The following is a 27,794-nucleotide window of genomic DNA, read 5'->3' on the forward strand; positions in this document are numbered from 1 at the left end:
TAAAATTATAATCAAGCATTTATTTATAAGTTTTCATCTTTTTTAGAAATAAAAAGGTTTAAAAAACAAAAAAAGTTGCAAAAATGAGAAAATGTAGTTTTGTTATGTCCTAAATGCTTGTGTGTTCTGTAAATTCCAAATAAGTAAAATAATATAAAAATATATTTTCAAATCTTTATAGAATGAGAAAACCACATTAATCATTAAATACTCTTGGATTTTCTTGACTCTCCTCACAGATGAATTCACAAATATAAAAACTGATGTACATTTACATTCTGAAGTACAAATCTCCAACAGCCAAGTCATTATATGGTTTATTTTGTTATGTGCAAAGTAGATATTTCATGTTTACTTGCTATGGAAAGCAAAGCACAGGCTCAGTGAAGAATAATCATTAAACACTGATTATTGTTAAGAACAATGCTGCTGTAAAAATGTACAATAGTACATATTTTTGGTAATTATGTACTTTTAAAGTAATTACAGCTTTTAGATGTAAATCTTTCAAAGGCTGTCTTTAAAGAGCTGTGAAGTGACTTTTTTCAGATTTGATTAATAATTGGTCAGTGACCTCAAAAACCAAGCCAGGAGAGAAGAGTGTTTTCTTTTTTTTCCCCTCCACACGGTCAGTTTCATTCTTAAGGAGCGTCTGATAACAAGAGGATATATTTCACAAACCTTTAACACAAGTTTGTGAACTGTCAACTAAAGACACCACCTCTGATGTGGATGGTTTCATTCAATCCATGTTCTACCAACTTGATATCTTCTAGGTCATCTTTTATGATGCTAATCAAGTGGCTAAGGCCTTCCTGTTGTTGTTTCAAATGCTAGAAGGAATTAAAAAAATATTAATGCATTCCTCCATTAAATTGGAAGCTACTCACAGCAAAAAGGGCTTTTTCTAGCAATATAGCAGTTAGTAGCTTTTCTAAATATATGCATATTTAAACATTGTACTGTATCTTTGCTAACACTTACATGATCTACAGTAAAATACTACTATAAAAAGCAATAAAAGTATCTACAAATTTTACAAAAGATGCAGGTTTTTTTAGATTCTTTTTATCAATCTCTGATAAAAAAACAAAAGGTATGACATGAAAACAATGCAAGAATGTACTCAAATATACATGACTAGCAAAATAATCATTCTGAAAACAGGATTTCCGTATCTTGAAGTACGAAGTATAAAGTGATGATAATGGTGAGAACTACAATTGCTAACATTTTAAAAAGAACTTCTCTGGTGTTAAGGCAGCTTTAAGAGCTTTATGGGTATTAACTAACTTAACTCATTTAAAATCCCTTTGAGCACATACCTTTTCAGGGTACCATTATTACCTCTTCTCTATGATAAAGAAATTGAGATACAGGTAAGTAACCTGCCCAAGGTCATAAACTAGGTGATGAGCCATGATTCAACCCCAAAAACAATATACTGCTTTTCATCGTTTTAGGTAGGTGTTTATATTATTCCCAATTTTACTGCATACAGAATCTCGTTCATATAGTTCTTTATTCCAATGTGCTGGAATTTTTCTCAGTTTATTGTAAATATTGGTACAATGGAATATAATCTAGTGTATATATACTTTCTGAGAACCTAGGAGCCAAACTAGCTTTTAGTTGCATAAAACAGGAATATCCACTCTACAGAACATAATAAAATCAGATTTGTTGATGACGTTTATAACCACCTATAATCTTCAGGGCCTTGCCAACCTGCCATGCCAGTTAATCCTACCTAATATGTTCTACAAAGTTTACCATCCTAATATATATTTTTTAGATACAGTCAATGGCTAGACAGGTTTTATTAAAACAATCTGTATTTACTAATGAAAATAAACTAGAGAGGTACTTCCCAACTTTTTCATACAAAATGAGCCTTAGACAGGTGGTTGGAAGCTTTGATTACCCCAACCTCCATCAAGGTCCCCAAGGGCTGACAAGATCAATAATTGCATGTTTATATGTGGCATCATACAAGTCGGAAAGATATAGAGGAATTAACTTTTTAAACTTTACCATGTATACAAATCACTCTACAATCTTGAAAAATGTAGATTAAGGAGGTCTGGAGTAAGGACCAAGTCTGCATTTCTAATGACCTCAGAGCTGCTGCTGCCTCTGCATTGAGCAGCAGGGTCAAGGGAACTTTGGTATCTGTATTACCTCTGAATTCATCTTTTTAGGGGGTGGGGGGAGAAAATGATAACACTGTTTTTGTGTGGTAACATACATCACGTAAAAATGTCCATTTTAACCATTTTTAAATGTACAGTGGTACTGAGTAAGTCATGTGCAACAATCACTACCGTCTATCTGTAGAACTTTTTCACCTCCCCAACCTGAAACTCTGCACCCATGAAATACTGTCTCTGTTCCCCTTCCCTTCAGCCCCTGGCAGCCACTATTCCATTCTCTGTGAATTGGATTACTCCAGGTGCCCCATAAAGTAGAACCGTACAACTTTTGTCCTTTTAAATTGACTGACTTCACATGATACAATGCCTTCAAGGTCCATCCATGGCTGTTGTGTGTGTGTCAGAATTTCCTTCCTTTTTAATGCTAACATTCCACTGTATATAAATACCGTATTTTGTTTATTCGTCCATCTACAGACATGCAGACTGTGTCCATGTTTTGGCTACTGTGAGTAACGCTGCTATGGACACAGGTGCACAAATACTTGAGTCCCTGTTTTCGATCTTGGCCTATGTGGTTATCCTATGTCTATTATCTGAGAAGCTGTTTTCCAAAGTAGCTGTGTGCACCATTTTACACTGCCACCAGCAGTGCACGAGGGTTCTATTTCTTCACATCCTCTCAACACTTATTTTCTGTTGGGGTTTTTTTTTGGGGGGGGGGGTGATAATACACACCCTAATGGTTGTGAAGTGGTGAATTCACCTTTTTAAAAGTGCACTCTAGTGCAACACTTACCTGTTTGATTTCTCGTAACAGATCTGCATCTATGTAATATCTTTCTTCAGATTTGACTGCTCCAAAATGATTCTGCATCCTGATTTGGGACATCAGTTCATTTAGTCGGCCCTAAAATAATACCGAATTGAATTACAACTGCTCACAACAGCAAGCATTTCTAAAAGAGAATGTTTTATTTTAAAAGGATGGGCACCACTCTAATCAGATGTTTTAATTCTCCCTCTACATTATTTAAAACATTAAGACAAGTCCCAAACATCACGATTAAGAGTCTACTTTAGAAAGGAGGTTTTGATTAAAGAGAACAAATACTCAATAAAAACAAGTATACAAAATTCCTCTTTTTGAAGACTAAGTAACATTTCTCTGTAGATCCACCCAAAACAAATTCTAGCTTCATGGTCTTACAAGTGCTTACCTTAAACTGAGTAGGCGCATTCAGTTCACATTGAATTGTATCTAGCTGAACTCGCAGCTGCTCTTCATCAGCTTGGATGGCATACCCACTCTTCCTCTGAATTTCCTGTTTGATTAGCACCTATACAAAGAAAACCCACCAATATCAACAGAAGCCATCTCTTTGCAGTTATGCAAGTAATTTTATTACACATCTATTATTGAAAGAAATCAGCTGAATACACTAACAATAGTAAGAACCATAACAGTTCAAGATTTGAATGTTTGCCCATTTTTATTAGGCAAGTTACAGTAATGTTACTTTTAATGACTACATAATTTTCATGTATTAATAATTTATTAAAGTATTCTTATATTGAGAAGCATATATTTTGTTTCTAGTTTTGACACTGAACAATGTTGTAATAAACATTTATATATAAGTATATATATAAAAATACATAAAGATATATATATTTACTGGTATAGACCCTCAAGAATGAGATTGCTGGGTCTAAAAATACGTTTTCAGTCTTCAGAAGCTGTTAGATTGCTCTCCTGAAAGATCTTCTATTCATAATCCACATGTAAGACTACCCTTTTCCACACATTCTTGTCAGCAACAGGTGATGATGTTTAAACTTTTCTCAGCCTGATGAGTAAAAAGGCATCTCACACACAAAAATTTTTTAAAACCTGCATTCCCTTAAATGTTAAAGGACCATCTTTTAATGGTTAAGAACTACTTTGCATTTGCTCTTCTGTGAACTGCCTTTACACATTCTTTGCTCATATTTCAGTTGCATTTTTTGGGGGGGGGGGCCAAATTATAGGATCTTCTCATGTAATATAAATATTAACACTATGACTAAAATCAACACTTTGAAAATTCAGCATTTTTTCTGAAATCACTTGACTATTGACAAATGGCTTCTGGTATCTTTTTCTTCCACAAAATTTTCTAATTCTTATATAGTCAATTTTATTTTATAGTTTGTGGCTTTCTGGCCAAAAGTCTCTCCAACCTCTAGGTTGTACATGTAGCCTCATAAATTTCTTGGTCTATAATCCACCTTTTTTGGACATGGTGTGATACAGTGGTCTAATTCTATTCTACTTTCCAGATGGATAGCCAGTTACTCTAGCGTTAATTATTAAATAAACCCACTGAATTGAATTACCACTTCTGTCATATTAAGATACATGAGCACCTATTTCTGGATTCTCCATTCTATTCTGTGGGCCTTTATTTCCAATCCTACTCCAATCTCATATTGACTTGATTACAAGAGCTTTAAAATAGGTTCTAAAATTTGATAGAGCAAGTCCCTTTCACTATTTTTTGTTCCCCCAGAAGCTATTCTCAAAACACTTTTCCTTATTTATGAACTGAATGATTTTAATCAATTTTTTAGAAGTTGTAAATCATTTTTAAATTTTATAAAGTAGCTATTTTCTTCTTATTTAAGAATATGATTTATCTAGTTGTGAAAACTTTAATTCAGACTGTGTACTTTCCTCATAAATTTATTCCTAAGCATTTTATAGTTGTTTCATAATACTGAATGGAGTACTTTCCTATTTCCATTAATAATATAAAGACACACAGATTTTTGTACATTTACCTCATATTGAGCTATCTTACCGCATGAAATATATAGTTTATTTCCTTGGGTTTTCTAGATGTACAACCAAGTGATCAGCAAAAAGATGATCTCTTTTCAATGTTTATACTAATTAACTACCTTGCTCATTCTATTTATGAAAACCTTCATAATAACAGTGAATAATAATATTGGGTATCAGGGTTTAGTTTCTTAATGTGATTCTACTGCTTTGCTTCTTAGAAAATTTGCTGTACATTTTTGGCAACTAGTCTTTATCATACATTTTCCCTTCATGTGTTGACATGATAAATTATGTTGATAGATACCCTGTTAGAGAACCAACCCTCCATTCCTGAAGTAAACCTTGCTGAGTCTAAGTGCATTCCTTTAGAATTTGATAAATACCTGGATTCTCTTTGCTTATATTTTATTTAGAATTTCTGCATTTGCTTCCTTTGGTTAGGTTTACTGAGGTATAATCCACATACAACAAAATTCAAAATTCAGGTGTACAGTTATATGCATTTGGACAAACACAGGTAACCATCAACACAATCAAGATACAGAACATTTCTAGCACACTAGAAAGTTACCTCCTGCCCTGGTAGTCACTCTCCCCTTACCTCCTGCTGCTAGCAACTACTGCTGTTACCCATCTCTAGTTTTGCCTTTTTGCATAATGTCATATAAATGGAATAATACCGCATGTAGCATTTCAGTCTGACTTCTTTCACTTAGCGTAATTTGCATCCCTATTAGAATTAGCTGTTTATAGATTTTTATTTTGGGGTACTAAAAACAGAGATGTAAAATGGTCAGGTTGCTCTAGAAGACAGTTTGGTAGTTCTTTAAAAGTTGAACATATAGAGTTACCACATGACCAAGCAATTCCCATCCTAGGTTTATATACCCAAGAAAAATGAAAGCATACATCCACACAAACTCTTGTACATGAGGGTTGATAGAAGCATTATTCATAATAGCCAAAAAGTAGAAACAACCAAAGTGTTCATCAATTGATGAATAAATTAAAATGTGGTATATTCATACAATGAAATATTATTCAGCCCTAAAAAGGAATCAAGTACTGTTACATGCCACAACACAAATGAACCTTGAAAATATGCTATATGAAAGAAAGCCAGTCAAAAAAATACCACATATCATATGACTTTATTTATAGGAAGTGTCCAAAATAGGCAAATATGTAGAAACAAAGTCGTTGCCTAGGGCTAGGGGGTTTGAGATGAAATGGGGAGTGGCTGCTAATGGGTATGGAGTTTCATTTTAGGATACTGAGAATGTTCTAAAATTGTAGTGACGGTTGTACCAAACTGTGAATATAATAAAAATCATTGGGTTATACACTTTAAATAGGTGAATTGTATGGTATGTGAATTATATCTCAGTAAAGCTGTTTAAAAAAAACAAAGCAGTTGTCTATATTTTTCCTTTTGTCTGAAATAAAGTAACTTTAGAATTAGCTCTTTAATGGTTAGACAAAATTCAGCAATGAAACTATCTGGCCTTGGTGCTTTTTCCATGGTTGACTTTTAGTAACTTTCCCAATTGTTTCTATGGTAGTTGCCTATGTAAGATTCTTCTCTGTAGATCAAGTTTAGTAATTTCAATTTTGCTAGAAAATCATGTTCTAACTTCCAAACTTACTGCCCTGAACTGCACACAGTATTTTCTTACTCTGTTGTGTATATCTGTGGTAATGTCTCCTTTCTCACTTTTGATTTTTCTTTTCATTCTTCAGGCTCATGAGATGAGTCTTCTTTTCCTTCCTTCTTCACTTATGTGTAGCCATTTTAACAGTCTTTTCAAAGTAACAGCTTCGCAATTTACTTTTTATATATGATTTTTTTTTCTGCTTCACTCATTTTCTTTATTTTTCTCTTACTGGTTTCTTTTAGCTCTTGATAGAATTTTTATAACAAGATGAATACTAAGTTCTTTATTTTTTTTCATTTGCACTTAAAAAAAAATGAAGATTTTCTAAGGCTGTAAGTTTTACTCTGAGTACAGCTTTTGCTGTATATCCCACTGATTCTGGTATATAATACTTGTTTTCATGATAATTTGAATTTGTGTTGCTATTCATTCTTTTATTCCCTCTTGTTAACTTGCAAGTTCTATTGTTGCTTTCATTCATTAATGGCTGCACTCCCTTTTCTAACACTCAAAATCAGAACTGTATTTTTGTTTTTCTGAAAACTATTAATGATCTGATGCATGCTCTTTTTACACTAAGATGATTTATTTTTCCACTGCTTTTCCCCCACCCTCTCAATAAAATGTGCATTTTAGAATATTTTCACTTTCTTCACCCATCTTGTGGGACCTCTCCTCCAACTTCTAGGTTTTATTGAGAAAGTCTGGTACTTTCAGTTTTACTCTTATTTTTTTTAGTCTGTTTTTTTTCTTCTATTGTAAAAATCCACATTTAACACTTCCATAATGCATATAGTCTTATAAGTATTGGGGGAAAAAATCCAAATTACTACCTGTAAGGTTCTATGGGAAAGGTCCATGAGCTTCCTCTTGTACTGTGCAATTTTGGCCATAGTCGTAGTTTGATTCTTCTGTAATTCACTAATATCTTCAGATATGATCTGTTTTAAAATAAATAAAGGTAAATCAAGTATTGATATCACAACTGTTTTATCAGGTTCACTTACAAGCAAAGTCTAATTCTAAGATAAGCCTGAGATTTCTCTCTCAAAATATAAACTCTTTCCCTTTAAATCTGCTTTTATATTTCTTCCCCTTTTGTACACCTAAAAGTTAAAAAGTATCATTCAAAGATTTCTTTAAGCTCCAGGAAATTTAGTGATGAGGCAAGGTATACAGAAAAGTAAAACATACACTTCAGAAATAATTAAGGAATTTGAAGTAATACTATGGAACAGAGCCAACAACCAGGCCATGAATGGAAAAAGATCTATAAAGTGATATGCAGAAGGGACCTTAATAGATAATTAAATATAACTACATGCTGAAAGTATAGTCCAATATTAACTGTTACAAAATACTATGGGGGGAGATGCTTGGAGTGGAGAGGGAAAGGATGGCTGTTAATCACACAACTGAAGACATTTTTATTCCCCTGGGTCTTTGATTTGCTCTTTGCCTGGGCTGAAATCCTACTGTTTTGCCTTATGAAAATCTTAACCTTACAGAGCAAGTTAAAATCTCATTTCATTAAAGCTTCCCAATCGGAATTAAGCCCATAATTTTTCCTATCATACTTAATCATTCTGTGTCACTGGCTTATGTTGAGATGTTATAAGTAAAAGGGTAAGAAGATTGTACAAGACACATTTTAGCGTGTCTGTCTACACATGTCACCTTTTAAGGAAATTTTCCAATGCCAGGCATGTTGGCAGGCACAAAATTAGGTGGCCATCCTCATTATTTATTATGTAACCCAGGCACCTCCACCCCCACCCCTCAATTGCAGTTTTGAAAATTCGGCAGGGTTTCTAGACAACAAGAGTTAACTACTACTGGATACGAGCAATACTAACAAAAAACAGAAATGTTACCATTCACAGTATTTACTGACAGACACTAAAACAATCTACAAATTAACCAAGAAAAAAAAATGCATATAATTTTTATATAGTTTATTTTAAAACTGTTCCAAAGGTCGAATCTTGAGTATGTCTTCAATGAGTAAAGGACCTCAATGAGTAAAGAAATATGTTTATGATGGAAACATTTAATATTGTCAAGATTCAATTATCTACAAATTATATATTTAATGTAATTCTAACTAAAATTTACCATTCTGACAAACTCATTTTAAATCTATTACAGAAGACTGAAGATCCATAAGAGCTTAAAAATTTGAAAAGAACAAAGATTGGAGATTCATTCTACCACATATCTTTAAGATATACTACAAAGCCATAAGAGTAAAAAAATATGAAACTAATATAAGAACAGACTACCTCACATACATATGGGAACTTTGTTTGATAAATGCTTTGATAAGTCACTGAGGAAAATATCAGTTTTTTGTGTATGACATTGGAAAAACTGACCCACTCTTTAGAGAAAGTTGGGTTCATACCACTTAGTATATATAAAGTGAGCTCCATGTGGACAAAAGACTCAAATGTGAAAGGATAAACTAAATTATTAGAAAAAAATGTAGGAGACTCAGACTGTGGGTGAGGAATGATTTCTTAAGCAAATTCCCATAAAGGAAAACATGAGAAAAAAAAATCAATGGATATCATTACATTAAAATTAAGGTTTTTCTGTTCAACTAATGATACTAAAGACAGAGTTAGCAGAAAGATGAGAAAAGTAGGAGACATGTTATAAACAGACTAGGGATTAAAATCTAAAATAAATGATGAACTCCTGAAATTCAAAAAGAAAAGATATAAAGCCCAAGAGAAAAATTGGCAAAAGATATGAACAATTTTGATTCTGGACAAGATGGACTATGTACATGCCACTGTATCTCTCCCATTGAAGACAGCTGTAAAACTTGAACAGAATGCACATTCGTACCTGAGGACTTTGAAAAATAAATAGTGGCAAGAGGAAGAAGACATGAATTTGAAGGACCACTGAACTGGTGGTGAGTTTACCATTATTTTCCTGTCAGGTAGTCCCCTAGTCTGGTTTCAACACAGCCCAAAATCTGGAAGTGAGCATCGTGCCGACAACTCCAAGAAAAGCCTATATGCTGTGGTGTAAGGACATAACATTGTAATATTTAGAGAAGGGTTTCTCACTTTTAACACTACCAATATGGGCCAGATAATTCTTTGCTGCAGTGGTACTGTTCTGTACACTGTAGGATGTTTATCAGCATCCTGGCCTCTACCCACTAGATGCCTGGAGCACCGCCTCCCACCCTAGCTGTAACAACCAAACAAGTCTCCAGATGTTACCAAATGTGCCCTGGGGGACAAAATCACCACCACCAACCCCCAATGAGAACTACTGCCCTAGGGCAACCACTAAAAACACTGACAGTAGAAATAACAATAAATTAAAAACAGAATACTAAAAACTGTCCAAATAACCGAGAAGAAAGTAGAAAAGAGGAAACAGGAAAAAAGAGGGAACAGTTAATAAGCTGGAGGCCTAAATCTAAACTTTATGCTGTCTACAAAACACTTACTTAAAATATGATGAAGGTATGACCTAAAAATCCATTTTTAGATATATCTTAAAGAAATTCTTCTATATGTGCACCAAGATATAGATTCAGTAATTTTGATTGATCATTATCAGTACTCCATACAAAACAACAGAAATGTCCTTTACCAATAAATAGATAAATACCAAAAAAAAAAGGTACATTAGAAGTAAAAGGATGGGAAAAGATACCACGATAAAAACACTGATGAAAAGAAAGCTAGAGTGGCTTTATTTATATTAGTATCAGAGAAAGCAGACTTTGGAGTAAAGGTAATTGCCAGGGGTAAAGAGGAACATTATAGAATACTAAAAGTCTATGTGCCAAGAAAATTTAGCAATCCTAGATACATATGTACTTAACAGCAAACCTTCAAAATACATGAAGGAAAACTGATAGAACTGAAAAGAGAAAAAGACAAATCCACAATTGCAGCTGGAGACTTCAACTCTCCTTTTACACTGTAACTAGTAGACAGAAAAATCAACAAGAATATAGAAGAACTGAACCACTTACCAAATGGATCTCAATGACACTAACAGAAAACTCCAAGAACAGCAGAATCCATTTTCTTTTCATAGGCATGTGGGTTAAAAAACCTTTACAAAGTTAGAAGAACTAAAATCATACAGAGTTCTCTGACCATAACAGAATTAGACTAGATGGCAACAACAGAGTAACAGCAAAATATCCAAACACTTGAAAATGAAACATACTTCTAAGTTATCCACTAGTCAAAAAATTCAAGTCAAATAGGATTCTCAACAGAAATCTGAAAATATTTTGAATGAATCAAAGATGAAAATACATCAAAATTTACGGAATTCAGGTAAAGCGGTGCTTAGAAGGAAATTAACAGCATTAAATGCCTTTATTAGAAAATAAGAGATGTCTCAATAACCTAAGCTGCGACTTTAAGACACTAGAAAAAGAGAAAACCCAAAGCAAGCAGAATAAAGGAAACAGGAGTGAAAGTTTATGAAACTGTAAACAGAAAGCTAGAAAAAAATTGAAAACAAAACTTGTTCTTTGAAAAGATTGATAAAATTGACAAACCCCTAGCAAGACTGATAAAAACAAAGACAAGTAATAGCTTCTTTGGCCTTATTCTGAAGAACTCTGGACATACCTCATGTACAGTACCATGAACAACTCATTTTAAAAGTGATGCCTATAAATTCAATGTATCCTGCCTAAGACAGTGAGGGCCTGGAAATCATGTCACATTCAAAAACCATGCTGGAAATTTCAGCCAGAGAAAATAATACTAAAAAGGAAGAACGATTATGATGTTCAAGTATCTGTAGGGCTGTCATAGGAACACAGTGATGACCCACAAAGCATGCCAGAGAAAATGTGTATGAATTACAGCAAGGCAGATTCTGAGTCAATACAGGAAGGGAATTTGTATCAATTAGAGCTAGCCGATGGTGAAATGCATTGCTTCATAAATAGTAAGCTTTTCATTATTCAGAGTCTGAATGAATAATTAGGAATTCCATGTAAGAGAATCTGGAAGTGACCTTTAAGAACCTTTAGGCATTTGATTACAAAAGTCTATTTTAAAAAAGAATAAAATAATGCCATTTGCTGCAACATGGGTGGACCTGGTGATTATTATACTAAGTGAAGTAAGGCAGAAAGAGGAAGAAAAATACCATACAGTACCACTTATAAGTGGAATCTATAAAAAGACACAAATGAACTTATTTACAAAACAGAAACAGACTCAGACATAGAAAAATTGACACAACATTGTAAGTTGACTATACTTCAATAAAAAAATATAGAAAATATTAAGTAGATTTAAGCATACAATAACTTAAATCTGTTTCATTAACCTAAAATCGTAATATATTATGACAACATATCATAATTGTGGCCTTCATTTTCATAAGGCCCCATAAATAAGTGTTTAATAAAATAATATGCATTCTCTGGCTGGAATTGAAAATAAGTCTAATTTGTTAAGTCAACAATTCTAAATTCATTGTTAAAATATGTCAAGTCAGATACACATCATTCTGGAGGCTCTATAATAAAGAAAGAAGTTGTATAAAACTTTAATTATTAATTTGCAGTATACACTCTATCACTTAGTATAGAAAGAAGTGTGTGTAACCCCTACACCATTCCCAGGGCCGGAGGATGAGTTCTTACATCCAGTCTGGTCTGATGCTGCTTAGTCATCTGATCTTGAACCTTCAGTCTTCGAAGAAGTTCTTTGAAACCCACCATTGGTACAGGAATTAACCTGAAGAAATGCAAGTGGTCAATTTTCATACCTAAGCCTGTATTACAAAATACAAAGTAAGGTTTTCATAATAACATTCATGTAATTTCATATTACATTTCCAGGGTTCAAAGGCAGATCTATGACTATGAAATCAATAATGTTACACCACAGAGATTTCACTCAACCTCCTTATTTTATGAATGAGGAAATATAGTTTGGTCAAAAACTGCATTATTAAATGCAAGTAAATAATCACGGACTGATCCTCAGATTTTAATGTTTTCACCATGCTATGCTGCCTTACCATAATCGACATTCTTTAAAAAGCAATGAAAATGGAAATAAACTCACATCAAATATAAGAATTATAGTTAACAGCTTGCATTTGTTTGCTTCCCTAGTAGTAAATAATTCTTATATGGAAACAAGATGAAGATACACTTACTTTTCAGAATCAGGGTTATCCACTTTGGCTTGTTCCCAGATAATAGGATCAACACCTACCACAAAAAAGAAATCATTTTTCTAAAAGGAAATATTTCCCATTTTTATAATATTTGTATGGGAAGGGCCTTCCTAAAGATACAAAACCTAGAAGCTGTAATGAAAAATGACTGTCAAATATGACCACTACAAAAAAAAATTGTAGGATAAAGCTTATAAAAAAAGGGTAGCTTGAAAACAAATATCTATAACCTACAGGATAATAGATTAACGTCCAGAATATAGGAAGAGCGCCTATAAATCAGAAAGACAAAAAATTTAATAGAAACTGGGCAAATGATATCAATAAGTAACTCACAAAAATTATAATCAAGTGATTAATAAACAAAAAATATGGTCCACTTTAGTAGTAATCAGGGAAATGCAAATGAAAATAAGTGTTAATTTTTTGCAATCAGTGGCAAAATTTAAAAGACTAATAATCTCCACTGTTGGCAAAAATAGAGCAAAATGAGAAAACATTAGAAAAATTTAAAATATGAGAAAAATAACACATTCCTGTTATGAATGTAAATGGCAGAACTTCCTCTGAAGAGCAGTCTGGCAGTATGTAACAATAAATAAAGTACAGTCATCCCTCTGGTATCCAGAGAGGATCCGATGCAGGATCAACCCCACTTTCCTGGGGATGTTCAAGTCCATTGTGAAAAAACAGTGTAGTATTTGCAAATAACCTATGCCCACCCTCCCATATACTTTAAATCATTTGTAGGTTACTTATAATACCTGACACAATGTAAATGTTATGTAAATAGTTGCCAGGGCACAGCAATTCAAGTTTTGCTTTTTGGTACTTTATAGAATTTCTTCCCCTATTTTGGAGCTGCAGTTAGTTGAATGTGTGGATGTAGAACCTGGGGCTGTAGAACCCTCAGATGCAGAGGGCTGACTGTATAGATAATCTTTACTCAAAAATTTCACTACTAGAGGTCTGTTCTAAAAAAATGCATGCTCATGTGTTCTAAGACATATTTACAAAGATGTTAATTGTTGCACAGTATATAATAGTGAAAAGGTAGAAACAACCTGGAGGTTACATACAGTAAAGTACACCGACAGTATTCCACACAGTTTTTAAAAAGTAAGATTTATCTTCATTCACTGACATAGAAAGTACTAAGAAATACCGTAAGTAAAAAGGCAGGCTGCAGTAAATGTACAATATAGAATCCTTTTTTTAATGACTTAACATGCTTATACTAAAATCACAGATAAAGGACTAATAAAGTACAATAAATTATTAATAGTAGCTACTTCTGTGGAAAGAGACGTAAAGAAGATCTGTTAACATAGTCAATCTAGTTATGCCATCTAGAATCTTTATAGTGAGAACACATCCAGGTTTTACTTGAATACTCAGTTAAAACAAGACATAAGGTAGATAAAAATAAAATATCAAGACTGAATTACCTTTGGGTAGATGGATTATGGACTATTTTTCTTTAGTTCATCATTTACCAAAATTTCTAACAAACATATTAGCTATATAATAGAAAAAACTAAATGAATGAATAAACATTCAATACTATGTTCCAAATAAGAAGGCATGTGATAAGCTGACACTGGTTTTATTAACATTAATGACCTGTGCCAACATGTCCCAAAACAGAGGAAGCATGTATTTCTAAATCTTTCATTTCCTTAACTCCATGACTTTGGAAACATACCAGCAGGAGGATTCTGTAAAAGCTGTTTAATCTGTGCAGGAGAAAGTTCTGTTCTAGTCATAGAAAGGGTTACACCAAGTTGCTGCAATTGTGTTTTTATATTGGTTTGTTCAAAATAGGCATATAGCGTTGTAGCTGGAACTCTTCTTGAAGTACCATTTGGAGAACGCTCAACAACATAAATGACAACTTCTGTCCTGGGGAAAAATAACCAAGTTATAAAATATGGAGCACATAACTCACAGTCACAAGTATCAATGCAGCATGTGATTTTAGAAGAGTGCTAGCTGAATTCAGAAATAAAGTTAAAATGAGACAAAATAGACTGCAAAAAGTATGCTTAGCTGCAAAGTCCTATGTAAATGTTATTTTTTCCCCAAATCAAGAAACACTTTGTGGAGATTCTGTTGAAGCTTATGGGTTGCTTCACTGCAATTAAGACCAAAAAGTGCAATCTGATTTCAGTTATTATATCTAACAACAAAAATTCTCCTAACCCAAAATATCCCAAAGCAAATGTCTTGTCACTAAGTATGACAGTTATACACAGGACGAGGGAAGTTAGTCATATTTATCCATGAACGAACATGAACAGTAATCAGTTAAAACATTTCAAAAAGTCTCTGTGGCCCTTGATTTGCACATAGCCATGATTAGTGTTTCTTCCTGTTTCTGAATGAAAAATCTGAGAAATTATTAGCATCTAATAAGTTAAGAAATCTAACATTAAGAAAAAAGCTTTTAAACAAATTTTTCTATAAATACTGAAGAATCACTAGCTGAGAAATAGTATTTTGCTTTGAGGTTTAATTTGTGCTTTAGCAGTAAAAACACTGTTGATCACTCTCTTTGGAGGAAAGCACACAGAAATATACAGTGTATTTAATGTATACTTACTGATCATCTGGCAATGTTTTAATACCCTCTACATTTACAGTAAGGGTCTGGTTTCCTCCCAAAACTTTATGCAGTGATTCTACCAACTGCTGTTGCTGGCTTCGAATATCTGTTTCTTTTTTGTTGAAAACTAAAACCACTAGCCCATCTTCATCTTTATTATTGGGCATACAACTATAACCTACTGCCTGTGGAATGACAAAATAAACAGTATCAAAAATATGTACAGATCTTAAATCAGATGTTTAATATTAATAGCTTAGTATCTGTGTTAAAACAGGGAAAACAGCTTAATGTCTGGTAATGCAGGGAGTATGTAATGATTCCTCCTACCACTTTATGCCCTAGGAGGTCACACAATTATAAAGCCTCAGCCCTGCAACTCCAAACACCAGCTTATACAGACATTGATTAAGTTTAAGAGACTGACATAGGCCAATAAAACGCAAAAGAGGCTGACATATAAATTGGATTACAATACATTAATTTTTTATGAAAAAGAGATCACCAAGTTGAGCTATATACTCTCACTGGCTAACGAACAGAATCTCTGAGAAGCCAAATGCAACCGAGAAACTTGTTCAGTAAGCACGGAATGAGAACAAAGAAAGCAACTTTGGCATCCAGCTATTATAGTGACAATAGGATTACACATGCCAAGCAGTTACTCCCACCTGCTGGTTAGGTGCACTTTCTTGGACAACGTTAGATAGCTACCACTGAATTCTAGTTTTAGGCCACCCCTTCATAGGTGCCAAGCAGACCATTTCCCCTCTGTTAAAGTTTTTTCTTGCTAGAAGTTACATTCTAATCACACCTTCCTTCAGTTGTATTCTAGTTATCTCAATCACACGTATGTAAGAAATCACTTCAATTTTATAATTTCTGTACTTTTAAACAAAAATGTTATTATACATGTTCAAGGAGTACTAAAAAACCAAACAACTGGTTTTTTTGTATAATTTTAATCCAAATATCATATTTTCTTATACAATCTTCAAGTAAAGATCAAAAGTAGTATTAATACCTTAAATCGGCAAAAGGGATTTTCTTGTGTGAACTCCACTGGTGGAATGTTATTGTTGAAATATCCTTTTCCTGTTCCCCAAAAGGCCTGTAGTTGATTCCATTTTGCCAAAATAGCATCTCTCTCATCTCCCAGTAGCGTAGGAGCAGAAAGAGCACTTGCAGTATTTATCAGTTGGTTGGACTGGGCAGGAGCTTGTGTAGGCTGACTGAAGAGACCACCTAATGCTAAAAACATACCCCAAAATTAGTTTTTCCAAAAAAAAATCAATCAATTCATATCTTAGATATGGTAGGCAGAATAATGCCCCCCACCCCCAAAAAAAGGTCCATGTCCTAATCCCCAGAACCTATAAATTATGTTACCATTCACAGCAAAAGGCACTTCAAGGGTGTGATTAAATCAATCAAGATTATCCTGGATTATCAGGGTGGGTTCAACATAATATAAGGGTTTTTAAAAGAGAAGAGGGAAGTCAGAGTCAAAGTGAGATGTGGAGATGCTATGCTGCTGGCTTTGAGGATGGAGAAGGAGCTAAGCCAAGGAATGCAGAGACTCTGGATCTAAACTGGATAAGGCAGAGTAACGGATTCTCCCTTAGAGGCTCCAAGAAGTAACACAGTCCTGTCAACACCTTGATTTTAGTTCAGGGAAACTCATTTCTGGATTTCTGATTTCCAGAACTGTAAGATAGTATGTTTTAAACCACTAAGTTTGTGACACTTTGTTACAGCAATAATAGGAAACTAATATGCTAAGTCAATCCTCAGAATGTTAAACCTGCCTTTCTAATATCATCTTAATATAACTAATTCCATTATCAGAACACAAATTAGATCCATGATATTAATATTAGATCCACACCAAAAGAGTAAAGTTTGTGAAGTTGCAGAATTTTTTTTAAACAACGTTTACTGTTGTTATATTTATTTGTATAATAAATACAAATTAGGATACAAAATAAGCAAAAAGAGTCATTATATCAATGTTATGTCAATGTCAGCTTAATAAACAATTTCCTTCTCTTATTATAAAGAAAGATACAGTGAAAAAGACAACAAATGGACAAATTCTAAGCTAAAGCTTAGCTGGCTGCATAAGTTGGGGCAAGTCACTTATCTTCTCTATGCTACAATTTCTCCAATAGAGGAAAGGGCTAAGTTGTATCAGATCAGTTATTTCCAAAGTGTTAGTAGATAAGTACCCCCGGTACATGAAATTACAGCCGTCAAGCAACAGCCAAGTCACTAAATAGACTGAATTATGTAAAAATTTCTCTTTTGATTACTGAATACATTTTTTTTTTTAAAGTCTGTTTGGTGCTCGTATGCTTTTAATGCCTCATGTCATCTGCTTATCTCACTTGTCAACAAAGGGGAGAACAAATCTAAGGCTCAGGGCTCAAAGCAAAGTATCTAGCTAGAATTTATTAACACTATTATATTTTCTGTGTACTTATTTTCAGTTATCTTTTCTTTATACTGATTTTCCACTTATAGCAGTAGTTTGAATCTTTCTTTTCAAATAAACATAATGTTTAAAAGTAAATTGATTTAAAGAAAATCCTTTAACAATACAAACGGTATGTAGATAAAAGAAAAATCATGAAGATAATACCAAAATGACCTGAGTTTTAGGACTACTGTATTAGATGATATTTAAGTTTTCTTTCAGCTCTAAAGACTGTAAGTACCACAAGGCCAATGGGGCTTCTAAGGGCTAGAGAGGGGCTGCTGTAACCTTCCACATGAATATTACTAATTCCCAAGTGGGCATATATGAAAATGCTAAAGAACTGGACTAGAAGCCAGAAGACTTGAATACTGGTTTACTATAAGCTCACTTTGCAGTCTTGGTCAAGAAATTCCTAGGCTTTACCTTCTTCAACTTTTAAATAAGATAAACAAACTATCATCTATACTAATTTACATTCAGCCTCCCCCTTGACACTTCACACTGGATTCCACCACACTAGTCTACTCAGAGCTCACTAACTAGAAGGCATTTGAGAAACTCAAATAACAAAATCCAATAGTCTCTTTTAAAGCCTTAGCATGTTAGACATCTATACCTTTCTACCTTTTCAGGGGTCTCATGCTATTGATTATTCTTTCAGCTCCCAAAGAAAATCTACTTTCACTGAATACACATCCTCCTTGAAAAACTCTCCTTCCTTAGATTTCAGGATAATACAGTCTCTCCTGGTTTTACATATCATACATATTTACATACATGCATACTTTCATTCATTCAACAAATACTTACTGAGCACCTACTAAGTGTCAGAGATAGAGGCAAACACTAAGGATATATGGCAGTAAACAAGACTGGTTCTTTAAACAAACTGAGCACATAAAACAAATATTAACAGTTGTGGTAAGTGCCTGGGAGAAGTACAGAGGCTATGAGAGTCTTAAATGAGGTAGCTAATCAAGCCTGGGGCAGGAGGGTCAAGAGAAAGCTGTTCCATTAGAACTTCAGCTAAGGTCTAAAGGACATAGTCAGGTCATGGGGCAGTGGCAAAGAAGAACAGTATGTGCAAAATTTCTGTGGCAAAGAGGGGAAGACAAGCTGGCAAAAGCAGTAAGGAGCACTAAACAATAAGGAAGGAAAAAAAAAAAAAAAAACAGACCAGGCTATCATTGACGGTAAAGGCTTACACTGGCCAAAAATGTGACAATTTGAGCATCAAAAAGAATAACGAATGCAACCAACTCAAAACACATTCAATTTATTAAAGCTCATGCATTCAAAATGATTTTTTAAAGTAAAAATTAAAAATTTATAAAATCTCAACCCCTTAGACACCACTGGAAATAATCAGGCCACCAACAACTTCTTACAAAAACTGTCAATTAAGAAAGAACTTACCATGCCTTTCCTATACAAATTGTATTTCAGGCTGACTAAGCAATCTTGGTGGGATGAAGAAAAACTCCTTTTACAGAAGAATTTCAGTGTAGAAGAGAGGGCAGAATTAGAAAATCACCATTTTGCAACTCCTAATAAAATAATTGATTGAGGCAATGACCATCAATGAATGAAACCACTAGGTTAAAGAGTGATGGGGAACTTTCTAAGACAGATTGGCTCTCACCACCTGAACCACTGATCAACCACTGAGCATCTCTAAGAGAGAGACAGCCACTTAATATGATGCAACATGAAGCACACAGCACCACCTGCAAAGTATTCATGCCAAAAAGTCAAAGTCAAATCTAATAAAGTATCTAAAGCTAACTTCATTTACCACAAATATGGGGGATAAAGCTAAATGATTCTATAAGGAAACAAACATATCTAGAATGGGGCATTTCACAGGACAAATGGCCTAATTTCTGCAGTAATTCATGAGTAAGGAAAAACCAGAGTGGGGAATTCTCTATACTAAATGGAAACTTAAGAGACATAACAAGAAAGTGAATGTGTGGTCCTTGTCTGAAGGAAACTTTACTGAGACATAAGAGGACATTTGATTAAGGACTGGGTATTAGATGACACCAAGGAGTTATTACTTGTAAGTTGAAATGATTCCATGTTTTTAAGAGTAACACAGTAAAGTAAGGGTGAAATGACATGTTTGGGATTTGCTTTAAAGTATTTCAGCAATTCAAAAGAAAAAAAAAAGGAAGGGAGGAAGGAGGAGGTAAAGCAAATATGGCAAGTTTTGACTTTTGTTGAATCTATTTGGTAGAATGTGGGATTGTTTTATTATTCTATTTTTCTGTGTTAGAATTTTTCTCAATTAAAGAACAGTAAATGTTCATTGGATTTGAGATGATTCATAACCTTAACTATTTGATTGGGTAAAGAAAGGAGAAACCAGACTAGTGCAGACTAAGAGGTAACAGACAATCCCATTCTTCTACATCTGTTCCAAGTAGTTTACGAAGGAAGAGAATGACAGCCGAAGTGAAATGGGAGATTAAAGTAGTTTTGTTTTGTTGTTACTGTTTTAAGAAATAAGAAACTTCAGATTATTTAAGTGTGGATGAGAAGAATCCTTGGATAGAGAAGCTGGAGACTTTTTCTTTTGGTGGAGGGTGGGAGGTGGAATGGGGTGGGTGTTTGCTGGGCAGAATAATCAACAACACAAAGGTCACCAGAAGGTGGGAGGATATGAGATCCAGGGCACCGGTGAAAAGAGAAAAGGATGGGTTCAGAGGGAGGTAGACAGATCCAGTAGTGGGCAGCTGAAGGGATTACAATGAGGGATTCTATTTTCTCTGTGCAGTAGAAGTCAAGGCCATCTGCTGAAAGTGAGAACAGGGAAATCTGAGATGTGAAGAGAATAAAGGTTTAAAATAATTTATAGAAAGTGGAAGAATAATTGGAAAACAGAAACTTCTCAGGATTGCCGGGCAATGTTGAGGCCCCAACTTGGGTTGGTGATTAAGAATTTAGAGGTACTATTCAATCTTTTATACTGTGTGATTTTCTCAAGCAGTATCTAGAGACAGTTGGGCTTACACAGGCTTGGGTGGTTTATTCAGGTAGACATGCTACAAGGATAAGGAAGTTTAGCATATAGTGAGAGTGACCGAAATGGAAGGACAAGGAATCTAAGCTAATTAGAGAAAATAGAAGACAGGAAGGAGCTGATGGAAAAGCAGAAAGTGTCATGGGTCTAAAGATTCTAATGAGATCTAAGAACAGCTATACTGGAAGTTGAAAAGGGAGGCTAAAAGAGCAATAGGTTGTGGGATGTTTACATTAGTGATCATGGAATTAGAACAGTTTCAGATGTTGCCAAAGTCCAAGGTAAGAATTGTGGCTAAAGTGAAATGGAGTTCTTTGTAATAAAAAGGTAGATGGCATAGCTGTTTGAGTACGAAAATAAACCAGACTGAAAGCACAAGTTGGAAAGAAAAGCAAGACTCAGAGCCAGCTGCCAAAGTTTTCAGTGAATAAGAAGTACTGTCCAGGAAGTCAGCAGGTAACTGAAATTAGACACATCAGAGATGGTGTAACCAGACTGCAAGTGCTGCACACAAGCAGGAGTTTTATAAAATGAGGCAAAACCTCCACAATTTTTGCAGATTAAACTCAAACTCCTTACAACAGCAGGCCCCAAATCCATTATGCTGTGCCATGTAGTCATATCTTTGTCAATGTTATTCCCTCTGTCTGGAATACCCTTTTCTGACTTTATCCAACTGGCTAATTCCTTTAAGATTCAACTCTCCCTCTGTATTCCATAGCAACTTGTGTGGGTCTGTTTTAGTGCTCCCACACATACATATTTTTTATAGTTTAATGTATATTATTCTATCTAATTGCTAATCTATCTCCTTGCAGGCTATAAACAGGGGTTATGGTCTTCAACCTTATATACCCAGTGCCTGACATACAACATATACTCAGCAAATGGCTGCTATCTAACTGAATGAGTCCTTTTCATTCTGAAAATGAATAGCACCAGATTCAAATTCCCACTTTTCCTAACAAAAGTAAATGCAACTATAATAACTTACAGTTGGAGAGGCTTTATGTCAAGAAACAAAGAAAAAACTTCACTTTTCTTTTCTTCTCCTTAACTACCTGGATTTCCATCAAACTATGTGTATTTTTGCAGGAGGATAGTAGGAAAGATACAATTGTAACTCTAGAAAAAAAAATTCTGGAATTATTCTGGAGGAATAATTCTATTATTTTTATCCTATTGGTTAGATAATTCTTGAAATTGATATTTAATAAATTACTAATCTTCAATGTCTAAGTAAAGTGAATTTTAGACAATCAATCAAGTTATCTAAGAAAGATGAAACAAAAGTGATTTTAAGAGGTCGCAGACTATGGAAAAGAAAAAGAATTACAAAAGAAGTCACAGAACTGGAATTTATGTTCTTATACTACTTCTTAGGAGGTATATGGAAAAGTCACAATTCTCTCAGTTTCCTCTCTTCACCTATAAAATGGAGATACCAAAGAGTTCTACTTCATAAAGTTCTTGTGATAATTAAATAGATTAATCCATATAAGATAACCCTGGAACATACTGCCATACCAGCTAGTAAGGAAGCTATCAAAGACTAATTCTACACTTGTGTCTAAAGGGATTTGGGAACCAACCTGAGGCTTACGCTAGCCAAAGTTGGAACAATTTAAGCATCAATAAGTAAAACTACAATGGATTAAAAAATACCAAATAATTTAAATACTTGAGTTCCTGACATCAAAAAAAAAAAAAAAGTTCCCTTTGGAGAATGATTAGGAACCAATTCTTTACTTTGAAAACTAAGAATAAAGGGGAAGAATCATCTATAGTGGATGAGGTAAAGTTTCTCTTTATTGAAGTATTCCAAAAAATAAATGAAAAAGGAGTCATAGTGTTGGAATAACACCATTTTGCAACCCCTAATGAATTAATGGATCTAGGTAATGATAACCAATGGCTGCTGCTAACATGACAAAATGTAGAGACAATCAGACATGATATGCCTCTTGATAAAAAATACAACACTATCTATAAAGTAGTCTTGCAAACAAAAAACTTAACTATCAACATAATTAACCCCCTAGATCCAACCCAACTTGCAAGAAATACAGAGGGCAAAGGGATATGAAAACTATACAACAGGAATGCAATCACTAAAGTCCTGACTGATGACCTCTCCAGGACAAATGATCTGATTTCTTCAACAAATTGAAAAATTTTTAAAAAGACAGCTAAAAGAGGAACCTACAGAGGTTAAAGATAAATGAAACTAAATAGTATTGTTTACACACCTAAGTGACAAAATGATAAAGAAAAATAAGAAAGTAATCAACATATATTTTCTCTGATGGGCAAGTGACAAAGGCATTCACCTTATATATAATTCTTTGAGCTGTAATTTTGTCGTTTTCTATTCTCGTGTTATTTTTAGCAACAACAAAAAAATTTTAATGGAATGATACTAAACACAGAGGCCTTTTAATCCTAATCATGCCAATCTGTCTTCTCCCCAGCTGCCATCATATATAAACATGAGAAGTAGCTTTTGGAATCCTGTGGAATATAATATATTTATCATTCTTAAAAAAAAAAAAAGATACCCACTAAAATGTTTTGAATAGTGTACTCAGTAATGTTACCTATATTGTGGCTTTATATTTTAAAATGAAAATCTCATACTTACTAGTTTGTTGCTGTTGCTGCTGCTGTGTATTAAATCCTCCAAATCCAAGTCCAGTTCCCAAACCAGTACCTAAACCAGTACTAGTTCCAGCTGTTGTGCCAAAACCAGTACCAAATCCAAAACCTTTGTTCTGAGTACCACCAAAGAGTCCTTTGAATAAAAAAATTAAAATTGTATAAGTTAAAAAAGAATTGACCTCTAGCTCATTTGCTTCTACAAATAGTTTGATATCTTCTTACCAGTAGCACCTGTGTTAGCTGGAGTAGAAAAGCTGAATGCAGAACCTGCTGTTGTAGATGTTGTCCCAAATCCTCCAAACCCACCTAATTAAAAAAAGGATAAATAAATAGAAAGGAAGAATCTTTTGTATACATATGAGGTAATTTCTTTTCCAAATTATATAAGTAATTGCTCTATATAAAGATGAAATATATTGGTGTGATTTTTCCTTTCTCTACTTTCAACATCAATTTTTTAAAAACTATACTAATCAAGAAGTCAATACATTGCAGAAATGAGCGACTAAGTAAAGTAGAAACACCACAATGCAATATATACCTTTCAACTGAAGAGGTGATTAACAGTTACAGCTGAGAAAACATATTAAGCCTACTGCCTAAGGTTTAACACACTCTAAAATGACTGAGTGTACTTTTAGAGTAGGGGTTGCAAATTCAAACACCTACAAGATTTAGGCTAACATTAAAGAGTGAAATACTCTAGGTGTTTACTGACTGGTAGAACTTACCAATGTGAACAGTTTTTTAAAAAGGCAGCAGTTCCTAAATTCCAGCAGATTACTGCTACAGAAGAATGGTAGGTTAATAGTGTTATATATTTCCATTTTCTCCCAAGAGAAATAGAAGATACAGATTTTCTATGTGAAATTTACAGAATTTAAAGTCTAATTCAATTGATTTTCTGCAACTAACTCGAATGTTTTTAAAACAGTGTGACAAACAGAGCATATCAGCAGACTGTGTTTGCAACTTTGGCTTCAGTGAATTCATGTATATTTTACTTTAGCTTATATTTCTACTGAATCTCCCAACAAGGCTAAGCAACTTTTCAAATGAAACATACCAATATACTGACTTCTATACAACAAGAATGTGTTTCTTTAAGGAAGAGTTAAGGGTAAAAAACCCACAAGAGGAAGGCAGTGGCCAGGAAGGAGAGCAAAGCTACCACAGGGCACTGCACCACAGTTTGGTAACTCTGACAGATACAGAAATTTCATTTTTAGCTAAATCTAGAATCAAAATTAATCTAAACCATATCTAACCTGACATATGAATGAAATGGACTTTCCTTTCTGTCAGTCTTTACCTGATTACCAATGTGGTGCCAAGAAAAACTTTTAAGACAAATCCTCTAACTTTTAATCTCATGTATTTCTGGCATAAGAGACAGAGATTCATCAATATTGTAACATAAAAGATACAAGGACAAAAAAAAAAACAACCCATTATAATCATCATATAATTTTGACTTGGAAAATTACTCAACAATCGACTACATGTTGCATGCAGATATAACCAAATACTCTTATTTTACTTGTGGGTTCTACTGCAGTACTGCAAACTGTAAACATTTTGATAAAAATCACCTAAAGTACTGAACATTGTTCCTAATCTTTTCTTACTTCTAACTTTCATAGAAAATCTAAGCTATATTCTGAACTGGCTACACAATAAAAACATTAATATCTTTAACATGCTCCATAATAACAAATTTTTTTTTGTAATAATGGATCTGCAAGGGAATAAAATTAAAAAGTAGACAAGAATTTCTATCAGCCCTTTGCTGAAGACTAAGTTAATGAACATACATAAAAGTAGTTAAAACACAGTTATATTACCACAACTCAAAGCTTAACAGTGATAACTCCAAATGAACATGAAATCAAGCAAATACCAACAGGTTGGTTTATTGTTGTTGAATTACGAGCTGGGTGGGTTTGTTTGGAAACACAAATTTCAAAATGTTTCTGTTTTACCCAGTGCCAATTTTAAGCAAACAGAGAAAAAGCAAACATCCAAACAGTAATATGTGATCACTTCAAATATACCTTAATGATAATGGATTATTTAATCTTTGGAATTTTTAAGTATTCTTCAAAATGTTTTCAAATTAGATGCCAAGGTCATAGCCACACAGCAGTAACAAGTAACTGCACAAAATGCCAGACTTCCCAAATAAGTCTTAGGGAATAATTCATGCTTATCAAATGCATATAATTGGCATGGGCATTAAGTGGCATAATGTAAGAGAATATGGACAATAAATTCATATACGAGCAGCTGAGGAACAAGATTTTTCCATACGGTCACTGTACGCAAGGTACACACAGACCTATTTTAAATTTATATCTAAATGTATACACACATTATAGTTTGTGTTTTGCAAATTTCCAGTGAACTTCAAACAATCCATATAGATACCAAAATCTTCATAATTATTTTGAGTACAAAGATGTCTGGCCTACCTTTTAGAACCCAATACTATCTGACAATAAACTAAATTGCTCTCTCTGACCATTTCTCAAAAAAAATCCAGTAAAGAATTGGGGATTCTTTCCATAATCACATTACCTTATAGAAATGTATCCTAATCTGCTGAGTTGACCAAAGAAACACATTATTATTATACAGGTTAAAAAACAAGACAGGTTGCCGCTGTTCGTATAAGACTTGTTTCTCTCAGGAAACACAAGGACAGTCAAATGAAATTCCAATGAAAGATGCAGGAAAAATGAAAAAATGACTGCAGGAGTCCAAGAATTCCAGGAAAATGGGCCTGACTGTTGAGCTTATACTTTGAAGGAGATATCTAATCATTTGGAAGATACATTCTACTCAAAAATAATAATCCATTCCAAATTCTTATCACTTGGAAGGCATATTCTGTTCAATTGAATGCAAATTTAACAAAGGAACATTATAATTTGCAAGATTTCCCCAAAGCAATTTTTTAAAGGCAGTCAAAACTTGATATAACTGTTTTTGATTAGACATTAGGAAATAAATCTCCTTTCCTTATTAGAAAAGTCACTGTTCTTTCCCAAACTCTAGGAACCACAAAATATTCTTGGACTCCAGCTCCCAACATTCGTTACACAGACGACCCGCATATCTACCTGCACTTGCCAGACTGTTACCAAAATTGAATGGAGTCGCCGAGGTAGTAGAAACACCGAAACTCCCAATATTAAAGTTCACTGCAGGATTAGCAGTTAATCCGAAACCCCCAAAATTAAACCCACTGGCGGTGGAGTTGGCAGTCTCAAGCCCACCAAATCCTGATAGGCGTGTAGGCAAAGAAACAAACAAAGTTTTAAAAGAGGAGAGGGAAAAGAAGAAATAAGAAAAAGAAAAGAAAGCAACATACGGATTAGAAGAGTCAGCACGAGGCTTCACAGAAGTGAACAAAGACAAACCCTGACTTTGCTCCAAAGACAGCAGAGGAGGCGGGGGACGGAGGAGGGAGCAGGAGCGCATAGTCCCGCAGCTAGAACCAAAAAGGCCAGGGCCGAGGGAGCCTCAGAGCTGCGCCGAAGGCTCCACAGCCCTACCCTCGCGGAGCCCAGCGCAGGAACCAGGCGAGCGTTCCCGCCAGTCCCGGAGTCTGAGGTGGGGAGGGGAGGGGAGGGTGGGTCTCCGGCAAAGGGAGAGAGGAGCCGCCTCCAGGCTCTCCGACTCCGATTCCGTGGCAGCGGGAAGCGAACCCTAGAAGGAAAGGGGCCCTGCGGGTACCCACCCGCGGCGCGCGAGTTCCATGTTGGACCTCCATTCCCCCCGCGGCCTCCTCAGGAGCCGCCTCGGCCCGCTCTGCAGCCGCCCGCCCTTTTCCCAAGCCCCTAGTCTCCGCGCGGGCAGGAGACCCCAGGACTCCAAGCCCTAAAGTCTCGGACCGAAGGGCCGGACCAAAGGTCTTCCCTCCTCTCCGGGAGAAGGTCTGGGGGATAACTCACCCGTGGGGGCCGCGGTGGCTGCAGCAGTACCCGAGGTGGCCGAGGGAGCCCCAAAGTTGAAGGCCATGTCGCGGGAGGAGGGGACTGAGGTACCGCTCCCGCGACACTCGGTGCACTCCGGTTTTCGATCCGGCGGGGAAGCCGCTCCCGGATCACGGAGTTCCGCCCCTTTTCTGGCCTAGGCTAAGAGGCCGGAACGCTAGAAAAGCGTAGTGGGTGGAGGGAGGAGAGGGAACGCCCCCGA

General features: G+C 34.8%; 1 protein-coding gene across 2 annotated transcripts; it reads right to left on the reverse strand.

The window, feature by feature from the left end:
- NUP54 (nucleoporin 54) lies at positions 1 to 27,694 on the reverse strand. 2 transcript variants are annotated; one of them, XM_010983104.3, is made up of 12 exons: positions 27,551 to 27,694; positions 23,817 to 23,900; positions 23,578 to 23,727; positions 16,457 to 16,683; positions 15,430 to 15,617; positions 14,533 to 14,729; positions 12,807 to 12,861; positions 12,286 to 12,379; positions 7,469 to 7,576; positions 3,374 to 3,493; positions 2,953 to 3,063; positions 1 to 833 (listed from the first exon to the last, which is right to left on the reverse strand). In XM_010983104.3, the coding sequence occupies exons 1-12, from the start codon at positions 27,615 to 27,617 to the stop codon at positions 705 to 707; spliced, it is 1,530 nt and encodes a 509-aa protein (XP_010981406.1). In that variant the 5' UTR covers positions 27,618 to 27,694; the 3' UTR covers positions 1 to 704. The 2 variants fall into 2 exon arrangements, with proteins under 2 accessions (XP_010981406.1, XP_031326929.1); XM_031471069.2 differs by lacking the exon at positions 27,551 to 27,694 and adding an exon at positions 26,717 to 27,163.
- Between the last annotated feature and the right edge of the window lie 100 nt (positions 27,695 to 27,794).

Source organism: Camelus dromedarius, chromosome 1, assembly GCF_036321535.1.
Source record: "Camelus dromedarius isolate mCamDro1 chromosome 1, mCamDro1.pat, whole genome shotgun sequence".
NCBI classification, from domain to species: Eukaryota; Metazoa; Chordata; class Mammalia; order Artiodactyla; family Camelidae; genus Camelus; species Camelus dromedarius.